A 24,826-nucleotide genomic window follows, 5' to 3' on the forward strand; every position below is an offset into this window, starting at 1 on the left:
GCACTCACAATGCCTGGTGAGCTGAGTTTGATCCCTGTAAGCCATAGTAGAAGAAAACTTACTCCCCAAAAGTTGTACTCTGATCACATAGACACACACACACACACACACACACACACACACACACACACACACACACACACACACACACACACCCTCACTGTGATATATATAAGCTGACATTCATATATGTACAATAAATAGTAATTATGATAGACAATAAATAAAATTAAAAAGTCATAAGAAATTAGTTTAATAATACAAGTAGAATTTAGCAATGTGGCTTAAATGCAGAGTAGAAAATGAAAAGTCACAATTTCTGACTTTCCTGGTTCAGCTTCCTAACTCTAAAATAAATAACTTTAATTTAAAAATTCTACACAAACAGGAAGTTACTTTTTGTTAGATAAGGCATGTAACACAAGGCCAAACTATTTTATGATAATAATATACTGAAGATAATTTAAGACAAATATCAACAATGACAAAAAGATTCATACTTTGAGCTGGGGGTGTTGGCACACACTTGTAATCCTAGCACTCAGAGAGGCAGAGGCAGGTAGAGCTCTGTGAGTTCAAGGCCAGCCTGGTCTACCAATAGAATCTAAGACAGCAAAGACTACATAGAGGAATCCTATCTCGAAAAACCTAAAAGAAAAAGAAGTCATACTCTGGGGCATTTTCAATATTACACCGAAACATACAAGTTAAGGAAGCTATGATTAAATTCAGGTTTATTAATAGAAAAATGAATAAGTAGAATTTGTAACAATTATGTAACATAGAAGATGACCATACATGCTGCACTGCTGTATGGTCGCCTGACAGCTAGAGGCTTCTTGATGCCAAGCTGATGTCGATAGCTGCAGGGAGATGGCTCACTGCCGTGATCTCTCTCACAGCACACCATATTTATATATTGTAAGAAAAAAAATCTGGAATGCTAATGGGGCCAGTTACAATTTCAGTTAATGTAAGACTGTTTCATAAAGCAATAATATCATTATATATATATATATATATATTCATGAGAGACTGTGTGATGTTTAATGCAGAATTTATAAACTGAAACATTAACCTACAATATGGGTTAAAGGGCTATAATACAGATAGTCTAAGGAAAGTCATATATACGCACAATTTCCTATAGGAAAGCTCTTGCATTGCAGGTTAGGATTAAATGTTTTTGACTGATCATAGAAGATATAGGTACAATCTTCTTGGACTTGAAAAGAACTTAAGTAAATGCTAAATTAATATGACTCAAAATAACCTTTTTAAATGCACAGAAAGGCTAAGAAGTCTGAAGTTCTAGAAGAATGCGTTGTGATCACAAAGCTAAAAAAATATAAACTTGCATCATCCAAAACCATTTACCTTAGTGTCGTAGTGGTTCTCAGCCTTTCTAATATTCCGACCTTTTAATATACTTTTTCATGTTATGATGATGGAAGCCACAAAAACATTTTTGTTGCTACTTCATTACTGTAATTTTGTTACTGTTCTGAGTTGTAATGTAAATATCTGTGCTTTCTGATGGTCTCTGGCTACCCCTGGGAAAGGGTCATTCAACCCCTAAAGGGGTTGTGACTCACAGGCTAAGAACTGCTGCTGTAGAGTATTTCGATAAATATTATAGATAAGTGTTACTACCACATAGGTTGTCAAGTTTCCATCATATTTCACAATATACAACTAAAGATGGTCTAGGAAAACTAAGTTGTGTTAACAGGGTCATAGCATATACCTAAATCAGTACAAATAATAATAATAATAATAATAATAATAATAATAATAATAATAATAATAATAATAATATCAACAACTTCTACTAATTCATTAATTACTGTGTTACTTAGGGTCCTAAGTATTTATTTATTCATATATACAAACATTGTCACCCTAAGAAAAAGAAACAAAATGATCAGTAACTGGTGTTTCTCTGCATTTGTGGATGAAAAAACTAAGCCACAAAGAGATTAAGTTGTCTCTAGTCCACACCATAGAGAGATGAAAAAAGGATAATAAGGAAAAGAAAGATAAAACAGGAGTGTACTATGGGTGAAACCACGGCTTCTGAGCTCTGGTTCAGAAGTGACTGGCCCTTCAGCTTCTGTAGGGAAGCAGGGTCTTAAAGAGATTTGTGACAGGTGAGCATAAAAGCCAACTCATTGTGAACCCATGAGTAGTGTTATGATTTCCCAATCAAATGAGACAAGAGTTGAACAGAAGTTTCTGGCCAGAGTTGCTTGAAACTACACATTATAAGCGATAAAGTACACTTTATACGTGATAAACTGAGAGAATCTGCATTTAATAAAGAACCCCACAGTCTGGACTAGAATCCAGATGCACATCACTGGCTGGATCTGTGGCTTCAACCCGGCAAGGCAGAGCTTCTAAATCATTAATTTGAAATCTATGATACAGAGGGGCCCGGAGGCTGTGGGCCTGGGGGGCCTGGGTCAAGGGAAGTAGCTACAGGGCTGAATTCTATAGAGAGAATATGAAAATGAAAGTGGAAAGCACAGGAGGTGAAAGCAACAAAACAGAATTCCTTTTTAATAAAATGTTCTCTCTGTGTGTGTGTGTTACAAAAGATTGAAACTTTAAATATGTTAGGCAAACACTACCACTAAGCTACATTGAAATTAATATAGTCCTAGCAATTGCAGATTTATAAATCAAAATAACAGGTCAAGCAAGGGAAATAAAAAGTACATATAAGACTCAAAATCAACAACAAAATATCTGAACTAAACAAAACTCAATATTAATAAATATGTAGTACCAGCAATTATGTGAAAATAAATATATCGTGCCAGACAATTTTACAAGAAGTGAAAAATCACAAAGGCCATATTTTCTTATAGTGCTGCAATTATCTAAAAATTGCAGTGGGTTAACAAAGCAAAACAAGTTGAAGCTAAAATGGAAAAAAAGAAGTTCACAAATGACAAGTTTAGAATTAACTCAAATGAGAGATTCGTATTGTATTAATAAAGTTGAACCTATTATTGGAAATTCCATTTTAAAAACATGGAAATCCTGAAATTGCAAGGAAATGGATGAAACTAGAAATGATCATCCTATGTGAGTTAAACTAGACCAAGAAAGATATACATGGTATATACTCATTCATAATTGGACACTAGCCCAACAGAGACATCCCCTGAAACTCTTCACTTAGCAGGAGATTGGGATAGATACTGGGACTTCCTGTTGAGACTCTAGGTGAGAGAAGTAAGGAAGAATGGGGAAATAGAAAGATCCCAAGGGTTCTAAAAACCTACAAGAAGACCATTAAGGCTGGAGAATCTGGACCCAGGTGGGTCAGCGCAAACTACTGTACCAACCAAGGACAATGCATGCAGTAAACCTAGAACCCCATCCAGATCTAGCCAACGGACAGTGCATTCTCCACAGTTGTGTGGAGAGCAGGGACTGACTCTGACATGAACTCTGATGCCCCCTATTTGACCACTTCCCCTTGGTGAGGAGGCCTGGTGGCAGTAAGAGGAAGAGTAAGCAGGCTACAAGGATGAGACTTGATAGGCTGTGATCATATGGTGGAGGAGGAGGTCCCCTTCTGTCACAGATCTAGGGGAGAAGAATAGGATGAAAGAGGGAGGGAGGGAGGAAAGGGAAGATACAACTGAGGGGATATCAATTGAGATGTAATCTGAATAAATTACTTAAATAAATGAAAATGTTTTATCTTGTATTTGTATGTGCGTATGTACACATATGTGTAAGCACCTTCAGATGCCAGATAAAGGAGTCAGACCTACTGGGACCGGAGTGACAGGTGCTTGTAAACCCAATGTTGTAAACCCTAGGAACTACCTCAGGTCCTCTGAAAAAGCAGCCATCATTCCAGCCCCTACATATGTTTATTTTAAAAAGAGTTAGAATAAATAACTGAGGTACTCAATTGCATAATACATTCCTAGAAAGAAATAACTAAATCATGATAGATTTATAGACACCTAAAATTAAACTCAGCTAATAAATATAATAAAGACCAACACCATCAAAAGCTAATCTTCCCTCAGGAGATATGGACAGATAACATGAAATGGAAATAAAAGGCGATTAAAAGGAGATAAAAAGAAATAGTTATGAAAGGAAAAAGTCATAATCAGTAGCACTAGGGCATGAAAAAGGAGTCAAACGGGACTGGCTGCCAGAGTGTGCTGGGGCAGAGACCAGAAGTTAGTGTTCTCTAGATGTCTTTTTCAATAACTGACCACCTTTTTGTTTTTTGAAACAGTGTTTCTTACTGCCTGACTACAGTGGCTGAGATTACAGTCACAAGCAGTAAGTTTGCTGTTTCTCCGAGTGCTGGGGATAGAACTCACATCCTCAGGTGTGCAAAACAAGTTTCAACAGACTGATCCATTTCCCAGCTCCAAGAGGGAGCATTTCAAAATATGACAGACACTACAGAAATGCCCTCAAATGCTACAAGGAGTTGGTGCTAATTGTAAATTCTTCAGAGTACTGAGTTTCTAAACAAAAACAAATATAAATCAGCTAACAACAAAGTCATCACACATGCACAAAGAAGAAAATAACCAAGAGGAAACTACTAAACAAGTAATAATATATGAACAAAACCTGCTGTTTACAGGAGAGGTAGACACAAGAATGGACTAGCTTTACGTGTATGTGTGAGTGCCTGCATGTAGGTACACATACACTATGTGAGTGCTGTCCTTAAATGCCAGAAGAGATCATCATATCCCCGAAACTGAAGTTAGAGGCAGCTGTGAGCTGCCTTATGGGTGCTAGGGACTGAACCCCATCTCATTCAAGAGCCATAAGTACCGTTAACTGCTTAGCTGTCTATTCAATCCCTAGAATTCTTTTTGTAGATCATAGCAACAGGCAGTGGTGGGCACATCTTCAGGTAATGCATTTCAAGACCCACCTATTGGGATGGCCCCAGCCACAGTAAGCTTAGCACCCCTCCATCAATCTTTAATTAAGATAATGTCCTGTGGGCTTGCCTACAGCCTGATCTTATGGACGCATCTTCTTGAGGTTCCCTTCTCTCAGATGACGTTATCTTGTTTCAAGTTGACATAAAAATACCCAGCACAGGGCCCTTCCAGCAACAGCTGTCTCCAGAGAGAAGTCCATGTAACAGGCACACATCATGCAGTGCCTGCCTCTGTTTCTTGCTGGGGAATGCTTCTGACCTGTTGGGCTGTTTTTTGCAGCCATTCTCCACTGACCTCAGAACCAAGATCCTGTACCCTTCCAACAGGGACGGAAGACCTGTGATTCTATGGGAATCTTTGAGCTCTTCAGCACCAGCTTGGGACCTCATCAAGCCCGGCAGGGCGCTGAGCAGCCGCCAGGTAGGTTCTGATCCTCTCAGCCTACAGACAGCTGTTGTTGGACTACTTAGACTATATTTTAAAAAGCCATCTTATAAACCCTCCTTTGTAATATATACTCATTCTGTCAGCCATGTTCCTCTAGAAAACCCTGAGAATGCAATCACTAGGAATAGAATGAAACAATTAAATCAACACACTTTATTTTTTAATTTAATTTTATTAATTTATTCAGATCTTAATTGTTATCCCATCACTTGTATCTTCCCATTCCTTTCTTCCTCCTGCTTTCACCCCATTCCCTTCCTCTAGGTCTATGACCAAGGGGGACCTCCTCCCCCACTATATGGTTATAGGCTATCAAATCTCATCTTGGTAGCCTGCTTGTTCTCTCTCTCTGGATGACACCAGGTCTCCACACCAAGGGGAGGTGGTCAAATGTGGGGCACCTGAGTTCATGTCAGAGTCAGTCCCCACTCTCCACATAACTATAGAGAATGTCCTGTTCATTGGGTAGATCAGAGTGGGGGTTCAATGTTTATTGCTTGTATTGTCCTTGGTTAGTGCAGTAGTTTGAACAGACCCCTTGGGTCCAGATCCACATGTCACAATGCTCTTCTTGTAGGTTTCCAGGACCCTCTGGATCTTTCCATTTCCCAAATCTCCCATATTTCTCTCACCTAGCATCCCAGTATGATGTCCTCACATCTCAATCTCCTGGTAAGTGAAGACTTTCATGGGACATGCCTTTTGGGCTAGTGCCCAATTATAAGTGAGTATATACCACGTGATTCTTTCTGCTTCTGGGTTAACTCACTCATTATGATCATTTCTAGTACCATCCATTTGTCCACAAATTTTGGGATTTCCTTGTTTTTAATAGCTGAGTAGTATTCCATAGTGTAAATGTGCCACAGTTTCTTTATCCATTCTTCAATTAAGAGACATTTAGGCCGTTTCCAGGTTCTGGCTATTATGAATAAGGCTGCTATGAACATGGTTGAGCATATGTCCCTGTTGTGTGGTGGAGCATCTTCTGAGTATATTCCAAGGAGTGGAATAGCTGGGTCTTGAGGAAGCACTATTCTCAGTTTTCTGAGAAAGCGCCAGATAGATTTCCAAAGTGATAAAACAACACACTTTAATGTGTTGTGTGAGGGTGGATGCTCTCTCTTCTTTCTCTCTCTCAAATCATCGTAACTCTCCCTTGCATTATAGTGCTATTTCACACCTCTGTTGATCACTGAGAAATACAATTGCAGAAAGTGAGCAGGAAATAAGAAATGAGAGCTGGTCCTTAATTCATGTATCTCAAACACCAGTGGTTTCTGTGGATGACATCCAGGTGGCTTTGCTTCTGGGATAATGGTCTCTCTGGTGGCCGTGAGTTTGCCATCTCCTGTCTTGAGAAAAACTGTCTTTATTCCTACACTGTGGACGGACTCCTTCACTAGCACATAAAGTAAATGTTTACGCACATTTGGCTCAAATAGCATCAATAACAATATTTTGTTTTCCAAGCTCATATTGAGAGATAAACTTTTTCTCTGATTAGAAGGTTTCAGAACATCTATAAACTACATATCCACATGCAACCCTACTTCTACATTCAAGTATGCAGGGCAAAGACAGGTAAAATGAAGACCACACAGATGGTTGTTTGTGTTTTGCTTTCAGCATAATCCATGCGTCATTTGACTTTGGTTCTGTATAACGTTTCGTTTGTGAGCCAATGGGCACCCTACTTTGATGGCACTTCATAGGCACTTGGGATTTGTGATTGCAACGTGTCATATCTTTGGTATCAATTTATTCAGAGTTTTAGTGAAGATATTAGTATTGCAAGGGTGGGATGCAGAAGACTTCCATTTGATGTAGGTTCACTAATTAATAGTTAGAATAAATAGATTTTATTACCATGAAATCTGCTCAGTACTATTTGTACCATCACATCTCCAGGCACAAACTCTGTTCAAATGAAAAAAAATAATGCACTTCCCTAAAATTACCTGGATGGAATGATTTGAATGTTTGGTTCACTTAGACTTTGTGAGTTTATCTGTGTTAGTTCATTTTATTTCTGGGTTATTCTAATGTGGAACAATATGTGGTAAATATTTAGTGATAAAAATATTCCTTCATTTTAATATATTTGGGTCAATATCTCAATTTATTATTTCTCATGTAAACTTTATTCACATTTATTATTTGCAATATTAAAAAAAGGAGAAAATAATTGTGGAGAGAAAATACACACTTATGAATACATATATAAATATAACACAAATAGACATACATGTCAAGTTTTGTTTTGATTTGATTTGATTTGGCTTGGTTTTTTGAGACAGTTTCTCTGTGTAGTTCTGGACTAGCTTTGTAGGCCAGGCTGGCCTCAAACTCACAGCAACCCACCTGCCTCTGCCTCCCTGAGTTATGGGATTACAGGCATGCACCTCTATACCCAGCTATATGTCAAGTATTTTAACTATAATAATAGCATTAAAAAGATTATTGCAAGAAAAAATTTGTCTGTATTTCATTTTATGGTACACAAAGAAAAAGAGACATGATACAAAAGAGAAAAATAAAAGCTTGTCTTTACGAATTAGCATGAATCAGTGCAACTTTATTTGCACTTTTGAATTTTGTAAATTCAAGTTTTGTGTTACCATTTTTTGGCATCATAAATATTTTCAAATAAACAATGAAATGCAAACTTTGCATATAAAGCCTGTTTGGTGACCTCATTTTCATTCCCCAAGATTTTGTTCATAAAAGAGACAGGAGCACAGGGTCATCAAGCAAGTGGTGGGAACATTAAGCCACAGAAACATCAGCTGCGTTCAATGTGTGGAGGTAATGACCTGTGGTTCGGTATTAAGGTATAACCATAAGAAAATGCTTAGGATCATTAGGGAGAAAATTAGTATTTCAAACATTTTTAGTACTGATACATTAGCATGTGTCTTAGGACAGGCCTATGCAGCATTAAACAATAGCTCATTATACAATTCCCTTGGTACTCAATGGTACAGACAACCAGTACAGCAACTGAGTATGGAATTAAAATGGAGGGAGAAGGTAAAATTGGGGAATCTCAAGGAGCTTGAGACTAAAAGAGCAAGTATCAAGGACTGACAGAAGTGGATAAAACTGTTGTTTTTAGAAAATATTGTGTGTTTCTCAACTGTGGGTCTGCAGTTGAGAGAGACAGAGAGACATAGAAGCCTTTTGTGACAACCACCACATCCCTACCCAACTCCCCAAATGTCAGTGTCACAGCCCAGACAGAAAACCATCAAAGAGAACTTGCAAAACTTGTGATAAGGATGCTGAAATATAGCTCTTCACAACGGATGACTTCTGTCAGGGGTTGGTAAGGACTCAGTTTTCTTTCCTTCTTATTTTCCTTCCTTCCTTCCTTCCTTCCCTCCCATCTTTCTTTCTTTTTATTGAGATATTTTCTGTGTATCCCTGGCTGTCCTGTATTCACCTGTAGATCAGGCTGGCTTCAAACTCACAGAGATCGCCTGCCTCTGCCTCTCGGAGTGCTGGGATTACAGGTGTGTACCAGTTTTCTGGACTCAGTTTTTTTATTGGGCTGGCCACTTGGGAGTTTGACCAGGGTACTTTATATGAAATTTCCAAATAATCATAATATAAAAATATTTTGTGGGAAAAATACTTCTTTCTCAACCAATTGTTAGGTATTATTAAATAATAATCCATATGAGTGTGGGACTACAAAACTAAAAACTAATGGTCTAGAAACTATACGACTCACAAATACATAATCACATAATTTTTTATAAATTTAAAATGATTTCTATCTTATCCAGTATTTTGTCCATATGACTAAGAATCATACTGCTTTTACGTAGTAAAAGGCTTAAAGTGTGTCGTACAACTTGCCTAAAGTCATATCTTTAGTAAAATATGGACTAAGAATTTACTCCATGGTAATCTGACCTAGGTGGCCAAACTCTTAACACAGAAAACATTTTACATTGATAAAATACTTTGGGGCAGGGGAATTTCCTGAAATATCCCTTAAGCACTAAAAGGGCATGTTCTCTCGTTAAGGTAGAATAGGCTGAATTAGATAACAAAGCTAGCAGAATACCAGCAAGTGTACATTAGCAAAGGACAAATTGAGCAAGCTAGGGATGACAGGGATAAGGCAGAAGAGATACTAAAAACATATGGAGTCAACAGACTTCTGGTAACAAGTGTGGTCTCAGTTTTGTTCCCCTCACTTGGGGTCAGAAGAAAGAGACATGATCGATAAGAGACCTCAGTCACCTTATAGTTCATGATTAGATAGAACTAGAAATGGACAAGAAGGAATTAAATGACAGAATTAAGTACCTAGGTGTTCAGAATATGTACTAAACACCTGATCAAGAGTATGGGATCTGAAATGGTTTCTTCCAAGAGAGCAGCACTATGATTAGGTTCTTCAGAGAAAGGCAGCCTTCAGGAAACAGTAACGTTCTAGATAGATTAAGAACATGGACAAATATCAGAAAAGCAGACAGAGTGGTATCATTCAAAGTGAAGGTGGCATATTATGAGAGTACAAGCCAGAAATTCCATATTAGTCCACAGAAAATGAGGTGAGTTCATAATGAGATTAACAATGTAAAACAACAACAATGACAACAACAACAACAACAACAACAACAAAACAACTGTGTTTTGGAGCATGTATGGAACTACTTTTTCTCCTTACAATTCAAACCTGAGTTCACTTTGGGTCACCTCCTTCCTGCTTATCATCGCTCAGTTTCCTTACATTACTTTATTTGCTGTTCCCATAAAACACACATGCAGACACACACACACACACACACACACACACACACACACACACATTTCTGCTTCCTCTTTCCACTGCTTTGGATGTTCATTTCTTATTTCTTTTCTCTTTCCTTTGCAGATATTAATGTGTTTGCAGCTTTGTTCCAACACTGCTCCTAAAAAAATCTTCCAGGTAACATTATATTCCTCCTCTTGCTCTCACTAAACAGAGACAAGAAACATAGAAAGCAAATTAATTTTCTTTTTGGCATGCAACTTGTCTTTCGCTTCTAGTCTTCATTGTTAAAAAAAAAAAAGGAATATGTGAGTAATTAAAAAAGGCAACCATGGCAACCAAGGAACAGAATTTTTAGTTTAATTTTAATTATCCATAATTAACATTTCTTCCTGTAGTCGGTAGTATCACATTAGAGTTTTCAAATTAAAAATGTTTCTATCTTTGTAAAAAGTTATTTTAGACAGAACTGTTGTAGACCATGTGTACTATTTGAGGATTACATACTTAGCAAAATATTTGAACAAATGGATGAATATATGAATAACTCATATCTATGTCTGGGTAGTCAAAGCAAACTGTTAAATTTCCTTCTACAGACTGTGATTAAACTCTGTCACACTCTTACCAGACATTACCACTGATTGATTCTTTTTATTCTATTTTATTGAGAACTTACAGTTTTAGAATACTTTTTGGTGGAAGATTTCCTGTATATTCCCAGCCTCTTGAACAAGTTAAGGTTTCTCACCATGAGCATCTCCCATCAGAATGTGTAACTGGTGAACCTGCCTTGGCACATCGGTCATCAAAGTTTATATCAGTATGATTCAGTCTTGGTGATCTATGGTCTGTAGATTTGTTGAAAGGCATACATGTATGTCATTACAATACCACATAGTACTTCTAGCTCCCTAAAATTCTTCCATGTTTTTACCTTTAGTACTTTTATATTATGGAGGATAAATATAATGGAGACGTGTTCTGGCTGGATGCCCAACCGCTAATGCTATATACAGAAAATTGTGGGTTCCTGAAAGCCAAGGAAAGAAAAGGTTTGTGTAAATTACACAGCATTACTACTCTTGGGACCATTTTGAAGGCATAACCTCATTCAAGGAGAAATAGAAACTCCTAGCATGGATTATGAAAATAATGCATTTTGCCTTTGGCAATGAACATCTTCATAAAGCACAAAAGAGCAGCATTTTGACCCTCAAGTGAGCTTTCTTCATCTTTGTGATCATTACTGGCATTACAGCAGACACTTGTGAGCTAGATCTTTGCCATGTGTGCCCTTGTTACTCTTTCTGGTGGGGCACGTTATGTTTAAAACCATCTTTTATGATGCATTTACATAGTATCTTCGTCATTGGGCGATTATGCCAAAGAGATATCATGACCAAAACAACTTACAAAATAAAACCTTTAATTTGGGCCATGCTTATAGATTCAAAAGGTCAATCCATGGTTGCCATAGCGGGGAGCATGGTGGCGAGCCTTTATGGCACTGGAACCAAGAGTTCACAGCTGATCCTCAACTTGCAGGTAAAGAAAGAGAACAAGACTGGACTTCGCATGAACTTTTGAAAACTCAAGGCCCACTCCCAGTGTAACACCTCTTCCAACAGGGCCAGACCTCTTAATCCCTCTTAAACAGTTCCTTCAGCTGAGCAGAGAAGGTGGTCAACCGTTCAAATCTCTGAGTGTGCAGGGGTCATTTTCATTCGAACTACCAAACATAGGAACATTCTGTGTTGTCCACGTAGTAAAGTAAGATAGAGTATGAACTAGAGAGCTCTGTTGAATTTTTAATTCTGCATTGCAATATTTTGTTTTGCAACTTTTGTTGCTGAGCCTGCTGCTGAGTATTGGGCCACAGACTTTCAGGTTTCAAAAAGGACTATAATGTATTTGTTTGTTTGTTTGTGTATTGCAGTTCTGCCAAGTCTCTCTTTGTAGGCCTGCCTGGTCAGGAATTCTAGATCTTTTTGGGATTGCCAGTCTAGTATTAATCTTTATCTTAATTAGGAGGAGAGATTTCCTGTAATTTTTAAAAAGAATGCTAATACATCTTGAGTACTCATTTTATGTTAGACCTATTGACACTCAGAAGCAAATGCTAGTAATATTCTTTGCATGTTACAAAGTACTAACAACCCAGTATATCTTTTTGCATGAAACTAACTTTTTTAGAAGTAGAAAATTAAAACAGTGATTCAGAAGACTGCATAAGAGGAGCTGGAGAGATAGTTCAGTGGTTAAAAGCACTCTTTGCTCTTCCAGAGGTCCTGAGTTCAATTCCCAGCAACCACATGGTGGCTCACAGCCATCTCTAATGTAATTTAATGTCCTCTTCTGGCATTCAGGTGTACATGCAAATAGAGCACTCATATACAATAAATAAATAAAATCTTTAAAAAAAGAAGACTGCATATGAAAACACAGAACAGTAATCTTTAAGAGACAGGAGAGTAATGAGGTAAATCTTACAGTGACGTGACACTGTGGTGACAGTTCCTGGGGAGAGAAAAGAAAGGCAGGACAAAGTAGACTTCTAAATTGAGGAGTTGAGGATGAGAAGAGTAGATGTCTATAGAGCAAAGAATAGTATTTGGCATATGCATATAAGGAAGCTACCTAGGGGGCACAGAACCATCTGAAAGGATTAGAGCATCATTCTCAACCTTGCTAATGCTGTGACCCTTTAATACAATTCCTCATGTTGTGGTGATCCCCCCAAAATTTATTTTTACTACTTCAGAACTATATATTTGCTACTGTTATGAACATATATGAATGTAAATATTTGTGTTTTCTGATGGTCTTAGACAACCCCTGTGAAAAGGTCTTTCAAAGGGGTCCTGGCCCACACGTTGAGAACCAGTGGATTAGTGGAATCAGAAAAAAATGTGCTCATATAGTTCTGCCCACAGCACTGCCTTTTCAGGAACCAGACATTCAGGCTCTAGGTCAATGGGTAGACTGACTACACTACAGAGATGGTTCTGGCTCCTGTAGTGAGGAAATGATTAGCTACAGACTAAGCATTACCCTGTCCCACCTAATGCATCTACAAGTAGACCTGGAAGTACTCATGGCTTCTAAGTATTTGAACAATACTTCAGAAAAAAAGATCAATATTTTAGAGTACAAAAATATGTATCATCTAAAATAATTAAGTTAATGAATTTTTGAACTACTGAGTTCATATAATATCTCTATTATGTGCACGAAAAAAAACCGAGGCCATCTCTCATTTGCATGTCTGGCGACCAACACTAGGAGGACAATCTTAGCCTGAAAGAGTTCAAAATCACTAGGAAAGCAAGTACAGAGTTGGGAATATATATGAAAATCAGATGAAATGGTCTTATTCTTAGCTTTGGAATTAGTTTTGATGTATGCTATTGCTTAATTTGGACACAGTGATCTTGGAACGAAAGCTGCAGGTTAAATTAGAGGTTGAAAAGAAGAAAAGATCAGAACTCCAGAAGAGCTTGGGCTTTTTAAAAAAGTTTTTTGTGCCTTTTCCTATTAAACTTGGAAATCTACGATGTAATTAAAGTATGCTAACAGCTCTCCAACCCGGTCATAAAGCAATCATAGCATCACGCACATCTACAGTTATTGTGGCTGTCCACCTGCATAATTCATCTACTTTATACAAACAGACATATACATACACACAACATATTTTGTCAAGATGATTACAACTTGAGCAATTTTTTTTAACTCTGTGAACTTGTTTTCTTCTAAACAATTATCTTTAAATAAAACCCTGCTGCTGCATAGATTTACATTTGAATGGAGCCTGTGCTGTTCTTCCTACTTCCTAAAACAGGCGCAGATGATGGCAATCCAACGTCATATTTTCCAACATTCAGATGTTTCAAAATACCAGTTAGCCAAATGCTCAAATGCTTTGATCCCTTTAATCAAAGTGCTCTCGCTGATCTTTTCTAGAACATTCTGACACACAGTACTATTAGTATTGTGTTATGATGAGTTGACCAAAGAGACTTATTCATACTTTGAAAAGACGTGGAAATTTCTTCTTTTAAAGGGATTCAGTAAAAATGATTAGTCATTCATTAAGTATCGATCATTCAAGCATTTCCTGTTAGAAATGCCTGAGTTTCCTGCCAGGTTGTAGGGTATGGAAGAGAGCTGAATATACAATTAGAAAGAAATGAGACATTGTCTTAGATCTCAGGGAGTAGTAATGGAATCATTTTGAGGAAGTTAATAAGCAAACTGTCCAAGCAAGATGATGTTCATAACCTTGAAAGTTTATGCTTTAGGAAGGCTTATAGATAAAATAGATGTGTGATAAAGATCTGATTCCACAAAATTGAAAAGTGTACCTTTATGCTTTCTTTGTCCCCGAATGAACAAATATTCTCTTTGTTAACCTGTTACTCAGCTCACTCCCACTCAGCTCTAGCTCTTTCCATTACCAAATCAGGAAATGAAGCATTCCTTTCGAGGCTTGAAATAAATAGCATGTGATTTTGTTGGAGCAGTTTTTGCATAAATTTACATAAGAAACTGAAGATCACTGTACCCCCTGAAGAGTAAAAGCTAGCCACCCTTGGTACCACACTGGAAATAGTGTACCAGGGATGACAATTTTAATGATGCAGGCACTTAGATTCATTAGTCTGTTGTCCTTTGTCAAGAGGGGAAAGCCAGTCCTTTTATATTTCAGAGTAATGGCGGGGAAGGAGAGGGATGACAACGCAAGGAGATGAGCACAAGACTTCTGCTGCAGTCTCTAGAGGACACAGGGACTTAGAATCTTGGGTGACATCTTCAGCAGCAGAGTTAGCAGCAAAGAGTAGAATTTCAGACAAGTCCAGGTTGGAAAAGATATGACTATTTCTTTTTTTTTTTTTTCGAGAAGGGTTTCTCTGTTTAGTCTTGGCTCTCCTGGACTTGCTGTGTAGACCAGGCTGGCCACAGCAATCCACCTACCTCTGCCTCCCAAGTGCTGGGATTAAAGGTGTGTGGTTTTTCCCCCTAATAAAATTCCATAGTAGAGTGAGGTGCCTCTGACAAATGTGTAACACATTTTACTAATTCCAAGTTAGTCATTTAAGGACTTCAATATAAATAACTTTAAAAATAGGTGTTTTTTATACTTCCTGGATAAATATATCATTGTCTTGCAAAGTAGGAGCAACATGTTAATGACTATTCTTAGTAGCAATGCCCTTTTGCTCTTTAATTGCTGCTAGAAGACATTAAAGGTAGCTCTATACAAATTCTGTTAGACCCAGTATATTTATTACAATGGTAACCTAGTGCTACTCTACCTGGCAAAAGTCTCTTTTCAAGTGGCCAATTATTATTGATTAATACAGCATTCACTGGAGTAACACTGCTGGGGTAACCTTCGATAAATCTGCTTTCTATTAATATGCATATAAGTAGCGGTACATAAATTCTGAGGACTTCCCTATTGGCATAAAGGTGATTCGTGAGTGACATCTATGTTATCATATTACGTTTGTGAAGCTCATGCTAATAAGCACATTATATATCTGCTCAGAGGTACTGATTAAAAATATTCTATTATTAAAGACAGACTAAAGAAAAATTCATATACAAATAAAATTCTTAGCCCGTATAAATACTATTTTTATTGGAGTTTCTGTTTTATTTTTATAGTTTGCATTTGTGTATTTATTTGTTCTTTGACAATTTAATTTTCTAAGAACTTGTCTATTAAGCTGTACTTTTCCTATTTGTGACCTCTCATTAGATTTTCTTTTGCATTTATTGATTTATTTATTTTGTGTATGGAGGAGGTGGGAGTCAAATGCATTTCATGCTGCGTGTGGCATACATGTCAGTGCAGTTTGCAGGAGACCTGTGGTTCTCTCTACCATGTGGGTCCCATGGACTGACCTCAGATCATCAGGATGGTAACCAGCACCTTTACCTACCAAGCCATTACATTGGCCCTGTTGCCAATGTACTTTTGTTTATTGTCATGAGGAAAATATCTCTATATGTTGAGTATATGGTTATTTGTCCCTGAAATGTTCTTTGGAGACAGCAAGGTTATAATCATGATACTGCATGGATTTCACTTACTTGTGGATTCATTTTTACCATCTTTATATGACAGAACGGGGAAATAATATGTAGTCCATAATTTAATGGCTTGGTCTCTTTCATAGTTCTAGTTCAATATTTAAATTGAAAACTATTTCTAATTAAAAAAGTCCCTCCGTCTAAGAAGATACCTAGAATCAAGCCCAATAAAAAAGAAGCTAGGTACCTTGAAGACTGTTATCCTATTTTTTACCCCACCCTCAGCCTGCTCAGATGGCGAGGACAACATGCCTGTCAGCCAGAGAAGAAGATGCTCCTGTGAATCACTTCACGCAGCAAGTCAGGGAACACCCTCCTACACTGGAGCAGAATGCATGACCAAGAAACTGCATCCTCTCAGGAAACACAGAAGAGGAAGCAGGCACCAGCATCTACATGGTAATGACCCTCACGACAGATCCAAACCCACAGAATAAAGTCATGTCGGTTCCAGGGAGTTCCGGTCCTTCTGATGGAAGACAGAAAGTTTTAACTATTTTCTCCAAAAGGTCATGATTGTTATACAATTAAATCCCGTCTACAGGAAGGGCAGGCTCTGCTGGTGGCGTGGCATATTATCTAGCAGTCACTTATTAAAGTGTGGATTCAGTGGGTCACATTCACTGGAGAACACACAATTAAGTGAGGAAAATTACATTAAGGGAGATAATCAAGTGTTCTTGTAATTACGCTATGAGTAAATTGGTGTGACAATTCTTTTTGCTCTAATTATATGATTCGAGGACAATGCAGGATGCATTAAACATCATCCTTATACATAAAATAATCTCTTAAAACTCATGTTGTTTATCATATATGTACTTTTCACACCTTTAAATGAAATGCAAGACTAAACATTATCATGAGATATGTCTGATTTTTATACTAGTATTTGGATGTTTTCAGAGCATTTTTTTTAACTGTAAAACAATTTAACTGAGAGTATTTTCTATTAGAAGATCATCTCCCTAAAAGGGTAATATTTTGAAGAAGGAGTTTTGTCTCTATAAATAGAAAACATAGTTTGGATTATTTTGGTACTCTTTTCATCAATTCAATCATGAGAAGGCTACAAAGCATATTAAAATTAACAATCAATAATAGAAAATAAATGTAAGCATGCCACAGCAAACACTGTCCTGTTTTCTTGGTTGTCTTTTAAATTCAGACCTAGAGTGACATTCTGATATTTGCCAATCAACAAATATATATTGATTTGTTTCTATAACAAGAATCATACCAGTATCTATGAGTTAAAATGTTAAGGTATTATAGAAAATATTCTTTTATAATTATTATAATCAGGTCATAATGTATAAACAAACATATATGGAGCCACAGATATGTTCTGGGGGTAATTTTAGATGGCCACCACCACATCATGTTTAACTGGGAAAATGAGCCTAGGTGTCAGTTATCTCTCCGTCAGCTGTCCATCTCCAGATATGGAATTGAGTCTGGTGTGTATGCCCTGGTCATTCTGTTCCCTCACACCATGATGCTGCCACATTGGGAACTTAATCTTGGGATATATGCTTGATTTTTCGTCCTTCCACTCTTGGCATATTTTACCTAGGTATAATTTCTCACAGTCTACATTGTTTTCTTACTGTCTCTGGTTCTTACGATGATATGAGGCCCATAAAGACAGGGCTTGGTATTTTTTTCAGCTGAACCCACAGACTTGAGGGCAGTGCCCAGGACACATAGGTGCTTAAGGAAAGGGATGTTAAATATGAACTTCCTATGGAACTGTTGTCATAAATGTCAAGATTCATTATAAATACAAAGCACATAATCTTTATAGTCAAAGAGGAAATAGCAGAAAATATGACACAGCACATAGCCTCTGATTTTTTGATCCTTTGAAAAAATTACATTGGTATAGAATCACCATCATCTACAGATAGAAGTTACAGAAGAGGTTGTGTGATATAATCTTAAATATACTGTTATTTTTGCTATTTTTGGTGTGATATTTCTAGGAATAGAAAAATACAGCCGAGAAAAAATTATTCCTTTATTTTCTAGATAATTTTTGAGTGTCTGCTTATGTAAACTTGTCCTTTGTTTACCAGTCATAATGTTTCATTTTTATTAAGAATAACTTTCCTTGCAGACAATTAAATCTTATTTAATAGAATGTTTAGTTAAAATAAGCCTAGAAGATGTTTAATTTTTTGAGTATATAGGAACCCTGAGTATATAGGAACCATTTAAATATAGAATAAAATAACATGTCACATAGCCCTAAGTTTTATTTTCTATTGTTGTTTTCCTAATTTCTCTAGGTGGAAAAGACCTGATGTATGGCTTTACAGCCTACAGAACTTTGAATTATGTATCATATAGGTGCAGGAATGGATATGAACTGGCATCAAGTGTCAATATTATTGATCCATCTAAATACTGGCTGACATCAAGCTGGATTTCTAAAGAAAGAAATAAAATTGAAAATCTTGGATTATATAAATACTTCCTGACAACACTGTCCTCCTCTTGCATGACCTAACTTGTTTGTATTTTTATATGAAATGGCCAGAAACTAGGTACATTTTGGTTCTACTTAAATCTATTAGAACACACACACACACACACACACACACACACACACACACAGGTGGGGGCAGGGAACTGGAGATACTTGTTCATGGATGATTTTGAAGAAATTTAATGCAGATATGTCCATATAGAGGTCACATAAGAAAAAGCCTAACTCGCTTAAACCGTACCTGATCCCTGGAGCTCCATTTTTTTGGGCCCACAACTCAACCTGCATTACCAGAGGCCTGCCGATATCAGAGACAACCAAATGCATAACGGCCAACATAAGAATGAAATTAATTATTTCCCCATTCTTCCATGCTACTCTCGCCTAAAGTCTCAATAGGATGTCCTCTCCTCTGACCCACTTTCTTGGTAAGTAAAGTTTTTCATGGTAAGTATCCCTTGGACTAGTGTTTTGATAAAAGTGAGTATATACCGTTTGTCTCTTTTTGCTTCTGGGTGAACTCACTCATTATGATAATTTCTAGATCAATCCATTTGTCCACAAATTTCAGGAATTCCTTGTTTTTAATAGCTGAGTAGTATTCCATAGAACGGGGAAATAGTAGGAGCCACAGGGTCCTGGAAACCTACAAGAACAACTTTATGACAGGCAGATCTGGGTCCTGGGGTCCTCCTCAAACTAAGGCACCAGCCAAGAAGAATATAGGAAGTAAACTTCGAACCCCTACCAAGACCTAGCCGACGAACAGGATATTCTCCACCATTGAGTGGAGAGTGAGATCTGACTCTCACACGAACTCTGGTGCCCCTTTTCTGACCATGTCCCCTGGATGGGGAGGCCTGGCGGCACTCAGAGGAAGGATAGCAAGTTACCAAGAAGAGACTCGATACCCTAAGAGCATATATAGGGGGAGGAGGTCTCCCTCAATCACAGACATAGAGGAAGGGAGAAGGGAGGAAGTGGGAGAGAGGGAAGAATGGGCGGAAACAGGGCAAGGGCTAACAATATGAATAAATTAATTAAAAAAAAATAAATATGTATGTTGCATCCGGAAAAAAAAAAGAATGAAATTAACAAGAACCAGGGCAATATGGCACTACTAGAACCCAGCTATCATACTTTAGCAAGCTAAGGCTATCCTAACATAGCTGAAGCACAAGAAAATGACCTTAAATACAATCTTATGACGATAATAGAGGTGCAGAAGGATACAAACAGGTGGAGGAAATGAATAAAACAGTCCAAGATCTGAAAATGGAAATAGAAGCAATAAAGAAAACACAAACTGAGGGAATCCTGGAGATGGAAAACCTAGGTAAGAGAACAGAAGTTATAGACACAAGCATCACTAACAGAATACAAGAGACGAAAGGGAGAATCTAAGGGGTGGAAGATATGATAGAAGAGATTGATATATCTGTTAAAGAAAGTGTCACATTTAAAATGTTTCTATCACAAAATATCCTGGAAATTTGGGCCACTATGAAAAGATCAAACCTACCAATAATAGAAATACACAAAGGAGAAGATTCCCAGCTCAAAGGCCCAGAAAATATTTTCACCAAAAGCCTGTACCTCACAATATTGGAAAATCTAAATGAAGTGGATGATTTAGTGATAGACATCCCTTACCAAAGTTAACAAAAGAGCAGGTAAATAATTTAAATAGACCTGTAACCCCTACGGAAATAGAAGGAGTCACTAAAAGTCTCCGAATGCCCCTCCCCGCAAAAGCCATCTTTAAGATGGTTTTAGCATAGACTTCTACTAGATTTTCAAAGAAGAGCTAATATCAATACTCCCCAAACTATTCTACAAAATAGAAACTGAAAGAACCTTGCCAAACTAATCCTATGAGGCCAAAGTCACCCTGATACCCAAACCATACAAACACTCAACAAAGGATGAGACTCTTAGACCAATTTCCTTATGAACATTGATGCAAAAACACTCAATATAATACTTGCAAATTGAATCCGAGGACATATCAAAAACATCATCCACCATGATCAAGTGAGCTTCATCCCAGCAATGTGGGGATGGCTCAACATATGAAGATCCACCAATGTAATTCACCATATAAACAAACTGATAGAAAAAAAAAGCACATGATTATATCATTAGATGCTGTAAAAGCCTTTAACAAATTCAATACCCCTTCACGTTAAAAGTCTTAGAGAGCCAGGTGTGGTGGCACACGCCTTTAATCCCAGCGCTCAGGAGGCAGAGGCAGGCGGATCGCTGTGAGCTCGAGGCCAGCCTGGTCTACAAAGTGAGTCCAGGACAGCCAAGAATACACAGAGAAACCTTTTCTCAAAAACCAAAGTCTTGGCGAGATCAAGGATACAAGCCACATACCTAAACACAATAAAGGCAATAGACAGCAAGCCAATAGCCAACATTAAATTAAATGGAGAGAAACTTAAAGCACGTCCACTAAAACCAGGGACAAGACAAGGTTGTCCACTCTCTGCAAACCTATTCAACATATTATTTGAAGTTCTAGCTAGTGCAATAAGACAGCTAAAGGGGATACAACTGGAAAGGAAGAATTTGAAGTTTTGCTATTCACAGATATGACAGTATATATAAGTGACCCTCAAAATACTACCTGAAATTCATATAGCTGATAAACATCTTCAGCAAAGTGGCTGGACACAAAATTAACTAAAAAAAATCAGTATTCCTCCTTTATACACGTCATAAATGGGCTGAGAAAGAAATTAGGGAAATGCACCCTTCACAATAGGCAAAAATAATATAAACTACTTTGGTGTAACTCTAACCAAGCAAGTGAAAGACCTGTATGATGAACTTCAGGTCTCTGAAGAAAGAAATTGAAGATGATATCAGAAAATGGAAAGATCTCCCATGCTTATGGATCAGCAGGATTAGCATAGTAAAAATGGCTATCTTACCAAAAGTGCTCTATAGCTTTGATGCAATTCCCATCAAAATAACACAATTCTTCACAGACCTTGAAAGACCAATTCTCAACTTCATATGAGAAGAACAAAACAAAACCCCAGGATAGCTAACACAATCCTGTAGAATAAAATAACTTCTAGAGGTATTACGTCCATGATTTCAAGCTGTACTACAGAGCAATAGAAATAAAAACCACATGGTACTGACATAAAAGCAGGTTGATCAATGGAATTGAATCAAAACCCCATAAATAAACAAACCCACATACCTACAGACTAGATTTTCAACAAAGAAGTAAAAAACATACAATGGAAAAATAAAGCATCTTCAACAAATGGAGCTGGTCTAACTGGATATATACATGCAGAAGAATGCAAATAGATCCATATTTATAACTCTGTACAAAACGAAAGTCCAAGTGGATAAAATCCTTGACATAAAAATGGATACACTAAATCTACTAGAAGAGAAAGTGGGGTATAGCCTTGAATACAGTGGTACAGGAGACAACTTCCTGAATAGAACACCAACAGCTCAGGCATTAGGATCAACAATTAATAGTGGGACCTCATGAAACCGAAAGGCTTCTGTAAGGCAAAGGACACTGTTAATAAAATGAAACAACAGTCTACAGATTAGGTAAAGATCTTTACCAATCCTACATCCAACAAAGGGCTAATATCCCAAATATAATGAACTCAAGAAATTAAACAACAATAAACCAAATAATCCAATTAAAAAGTGGGCTACTGAACTAAACAGAGAATTATTAACAGAAGGCTCTCTAATGGCTAAGAAGCACTTAAAGAAATATTCAGTGTCTTTAGTCATCAGAGAAATGCAAATCAAACAACTAAAAAATCCATCCTACACCCATCAGAATGGCTAAGATAAAAAGCTCAAGTGGGAGCAGATGCTGGGGAGGATGTGGAGCAAGGGTAACACTCCTCTACTGCTAGTGAGAGTACAAACTTGTACAGCCACTGTGGAAATTAATCTGGAAGTTTCTCAGAAAATTGGGACTAGTTCTACCTCAAGACCCAGCTATACAACTCTTAGGCATATGCAATCCAAAGATGCTTCAGCATACCACTAGGACACTTGCTCAACTATGTTCATAGAAGCTTTATTGGTAATAGAGAGAAGTTGGAAACAACCTAGATGTTCCTCAGCTGAAGAATGGATAAAGAAAATGTGGTACATTTACACAATGGAATACTATTCAGTTACTAAAAACAAGGCGTCATGAAATTTTCAGAAAATTAGATGAAACTAGAAACGATCATTCTGAGTGAGGTAACCCTGACCCAGAAAGACACACATGGTGTGTAGTTACTTATTAACCATAAAGTACAGGATAGCCATCCTGCAGTCCACAGGCCCAAAAGCTAACTAACAAAGATGGCCCAAAGGAGGAGACTTAAATCTCACTCGGAAGGGAAAATAAAATGAACGTCTAAAGTAGACGGAGAGATAAAGTAAAGGGAGATGCATGAGAGTGGGGGTGAGGAGGGGACAATGGTGGGGGTTAGTGGTGGGAAAAGGAGAGGAGGGCTTGGAGAGAGAAACTTGTAAGGGAGCATCTTTGGGGTGGGGGAGACTCCTAGATGTCTATGCTGGTGACCCTACCTGAGACTCCTAGCACAGGGGGATATGGAGCCAGAAGTGACCACCTCCTGTTGTCATAGGTGTCTTCCAGTGGAGGGAGAGGGACACTAAGCCACACACAAAACTTTCCACACAGCCAATGAATGACTGGCCAATCTTGAGTCACGTGCCATGAGAGAAAGCCCACCACTGACACTACTTACACTGTTCTACTATTCCTGCAGACAAGAGGCTAGCATAACAGTTATCTGAGTGGCTTTATAAAGCAGCTGATGAAAACACGCAGAGACCACAGGCAAACATTAGGTGGAGCACGGGAATCTTATGGAAGAAAGGGAGAAAGGATGGAAAGAATGAGAGAAGTTAAGGACACCACACACATACGCAAAACCAACAAAATCAACTAACCTGGGCCCATAGAGTCTCACAGAGACTGAACCACCAACCAGAGAACATCCATGGAATGGTTATAGGACACCACACGTATGCAATAGTTGTACAACTTGGTCCTCATGTGAGATCTCTAACTGTAGGAGCAAGGGCTGACCCTGACTCTGTTGCCTGCCTTTGGATATCTTTCTTCTAACTGAAAGGCCTTGTCTAGCCTCAATAGAAGAAGATGTGCCCAATCCTACTTCAACTTGGTATGTCAAGGCCAGTTGATACCCTGGGAAGTGGGGGGTGGCACGGGGAGGGGAGGGAAGGTGAGAGGGGAGGGTGGGACTGGGAGGAGAGGTGGAAGAGGAACTTCCTACCAGGATGTAAAGTAAATTTATTAATTAATTAATGAAAACAACCCACAAATGACAGCTCATGGTGAGGAGGTGGAGCAAAGGGAACACTCCTCTCTAGCTGGTGGGTGTGTAAACTTGTACAGCCACTTTGGAAATTTGGAGGTTTCTCACAAAATTAGGAATCAGTCTACCTCAAGACCCAGCCATACTACTCCTGGGTACCAAAAAGACTATGCATCCTACCACAAAGACATTTGCTCAGCTTTGTTCACAGTAGCTTTACTCATAACATCCAGAAACTGGAAACAACCTAGATGTCCCTCAACTAAAGAATGGATAAAAAAAAAAAATGTACATTTACACAAAAGAGTATTACCCAGGTGTTAAAAACAAAGCCATCATGAAATTTTCAGGCAAATGGATGGAAACCATCATCCTGAGTGAAGTAACCCAGACCCAGAAGGACAAACATGGTTTGTACTCACTCTTAAGTGGATTTTAGCTGTAAAGTAAAAAAGAATGATGCTACAGTCCACAGACCCAGAGAAAGTAAGTAATAAGGAGAGATGAAAGGGGGACCAAAAGATTTCCTGATGCAGGGCAAATAGAATAGAGTTTGCTGGTGGACTAGGGGTGGGTGGGGTTGGAAAGAGGAGGGATCAGGTTGGGAAGGAGGGATAAAGCACTGGGAGAAACAATTGGAACTGGGGAACATTTTGGGGGAAGAAGTAGAAACCTAGGGCAATAGGAACTCCATGGAATCTATGAGCATAACCCTAGC

General features: G+C 37.9%; 2 protein-coding genes across 4 annotated transcripts in view; one reads left to right on the plus strand and one right to left on the minus strand.

The window, feature by feature from the left end:
- LOC311596429 (uncharacterized protein) overlaps positions 1-18,640 on the plus strand; it is a 40,958-nt gene extending 22,318 nt beyond the window's left edge. The window contains exons 3-6 of the mRNA XM_084779875.1: positions 5,226-5,366; positions 10,285-10,338; positions 16,489-16,662; positions 18,555-18,640. Coding sequence (XP_084636001.1) covers positions 5,226-5,366; positions 10,285-10,338; positions 16,489-16,602 — 309 coding nt within the window. The 3' untranslated portion in view covers positions 16,603-16,662; positions 18,555-18,640. The remainder of the gene's footprint in view (positions 1-5,225; positions 5,367-10,284; positions 10,339-16,488; positions 16,663-18,554) is intronic.
- Positions 1-24,826, minus strand: part of SPAG16 (sperm associated antigen 16) — an 819,872-nt gene that overhangs the window by 220,954 nt on the left and 574,092 nt on the right. The window lies entirely within an intron of this gene.

This window comes from Acomys minous (assembly GCF_964271855.1).
Source record: "Acomys minous genome assembly, chromosome: 4".
Taxonomy (NCBI): domain Eukaryota; kingdom Metazoa; phylum Chordata; class Mammalia; order Rodentia; family Muridae; genus Acomys; species Acomys minous.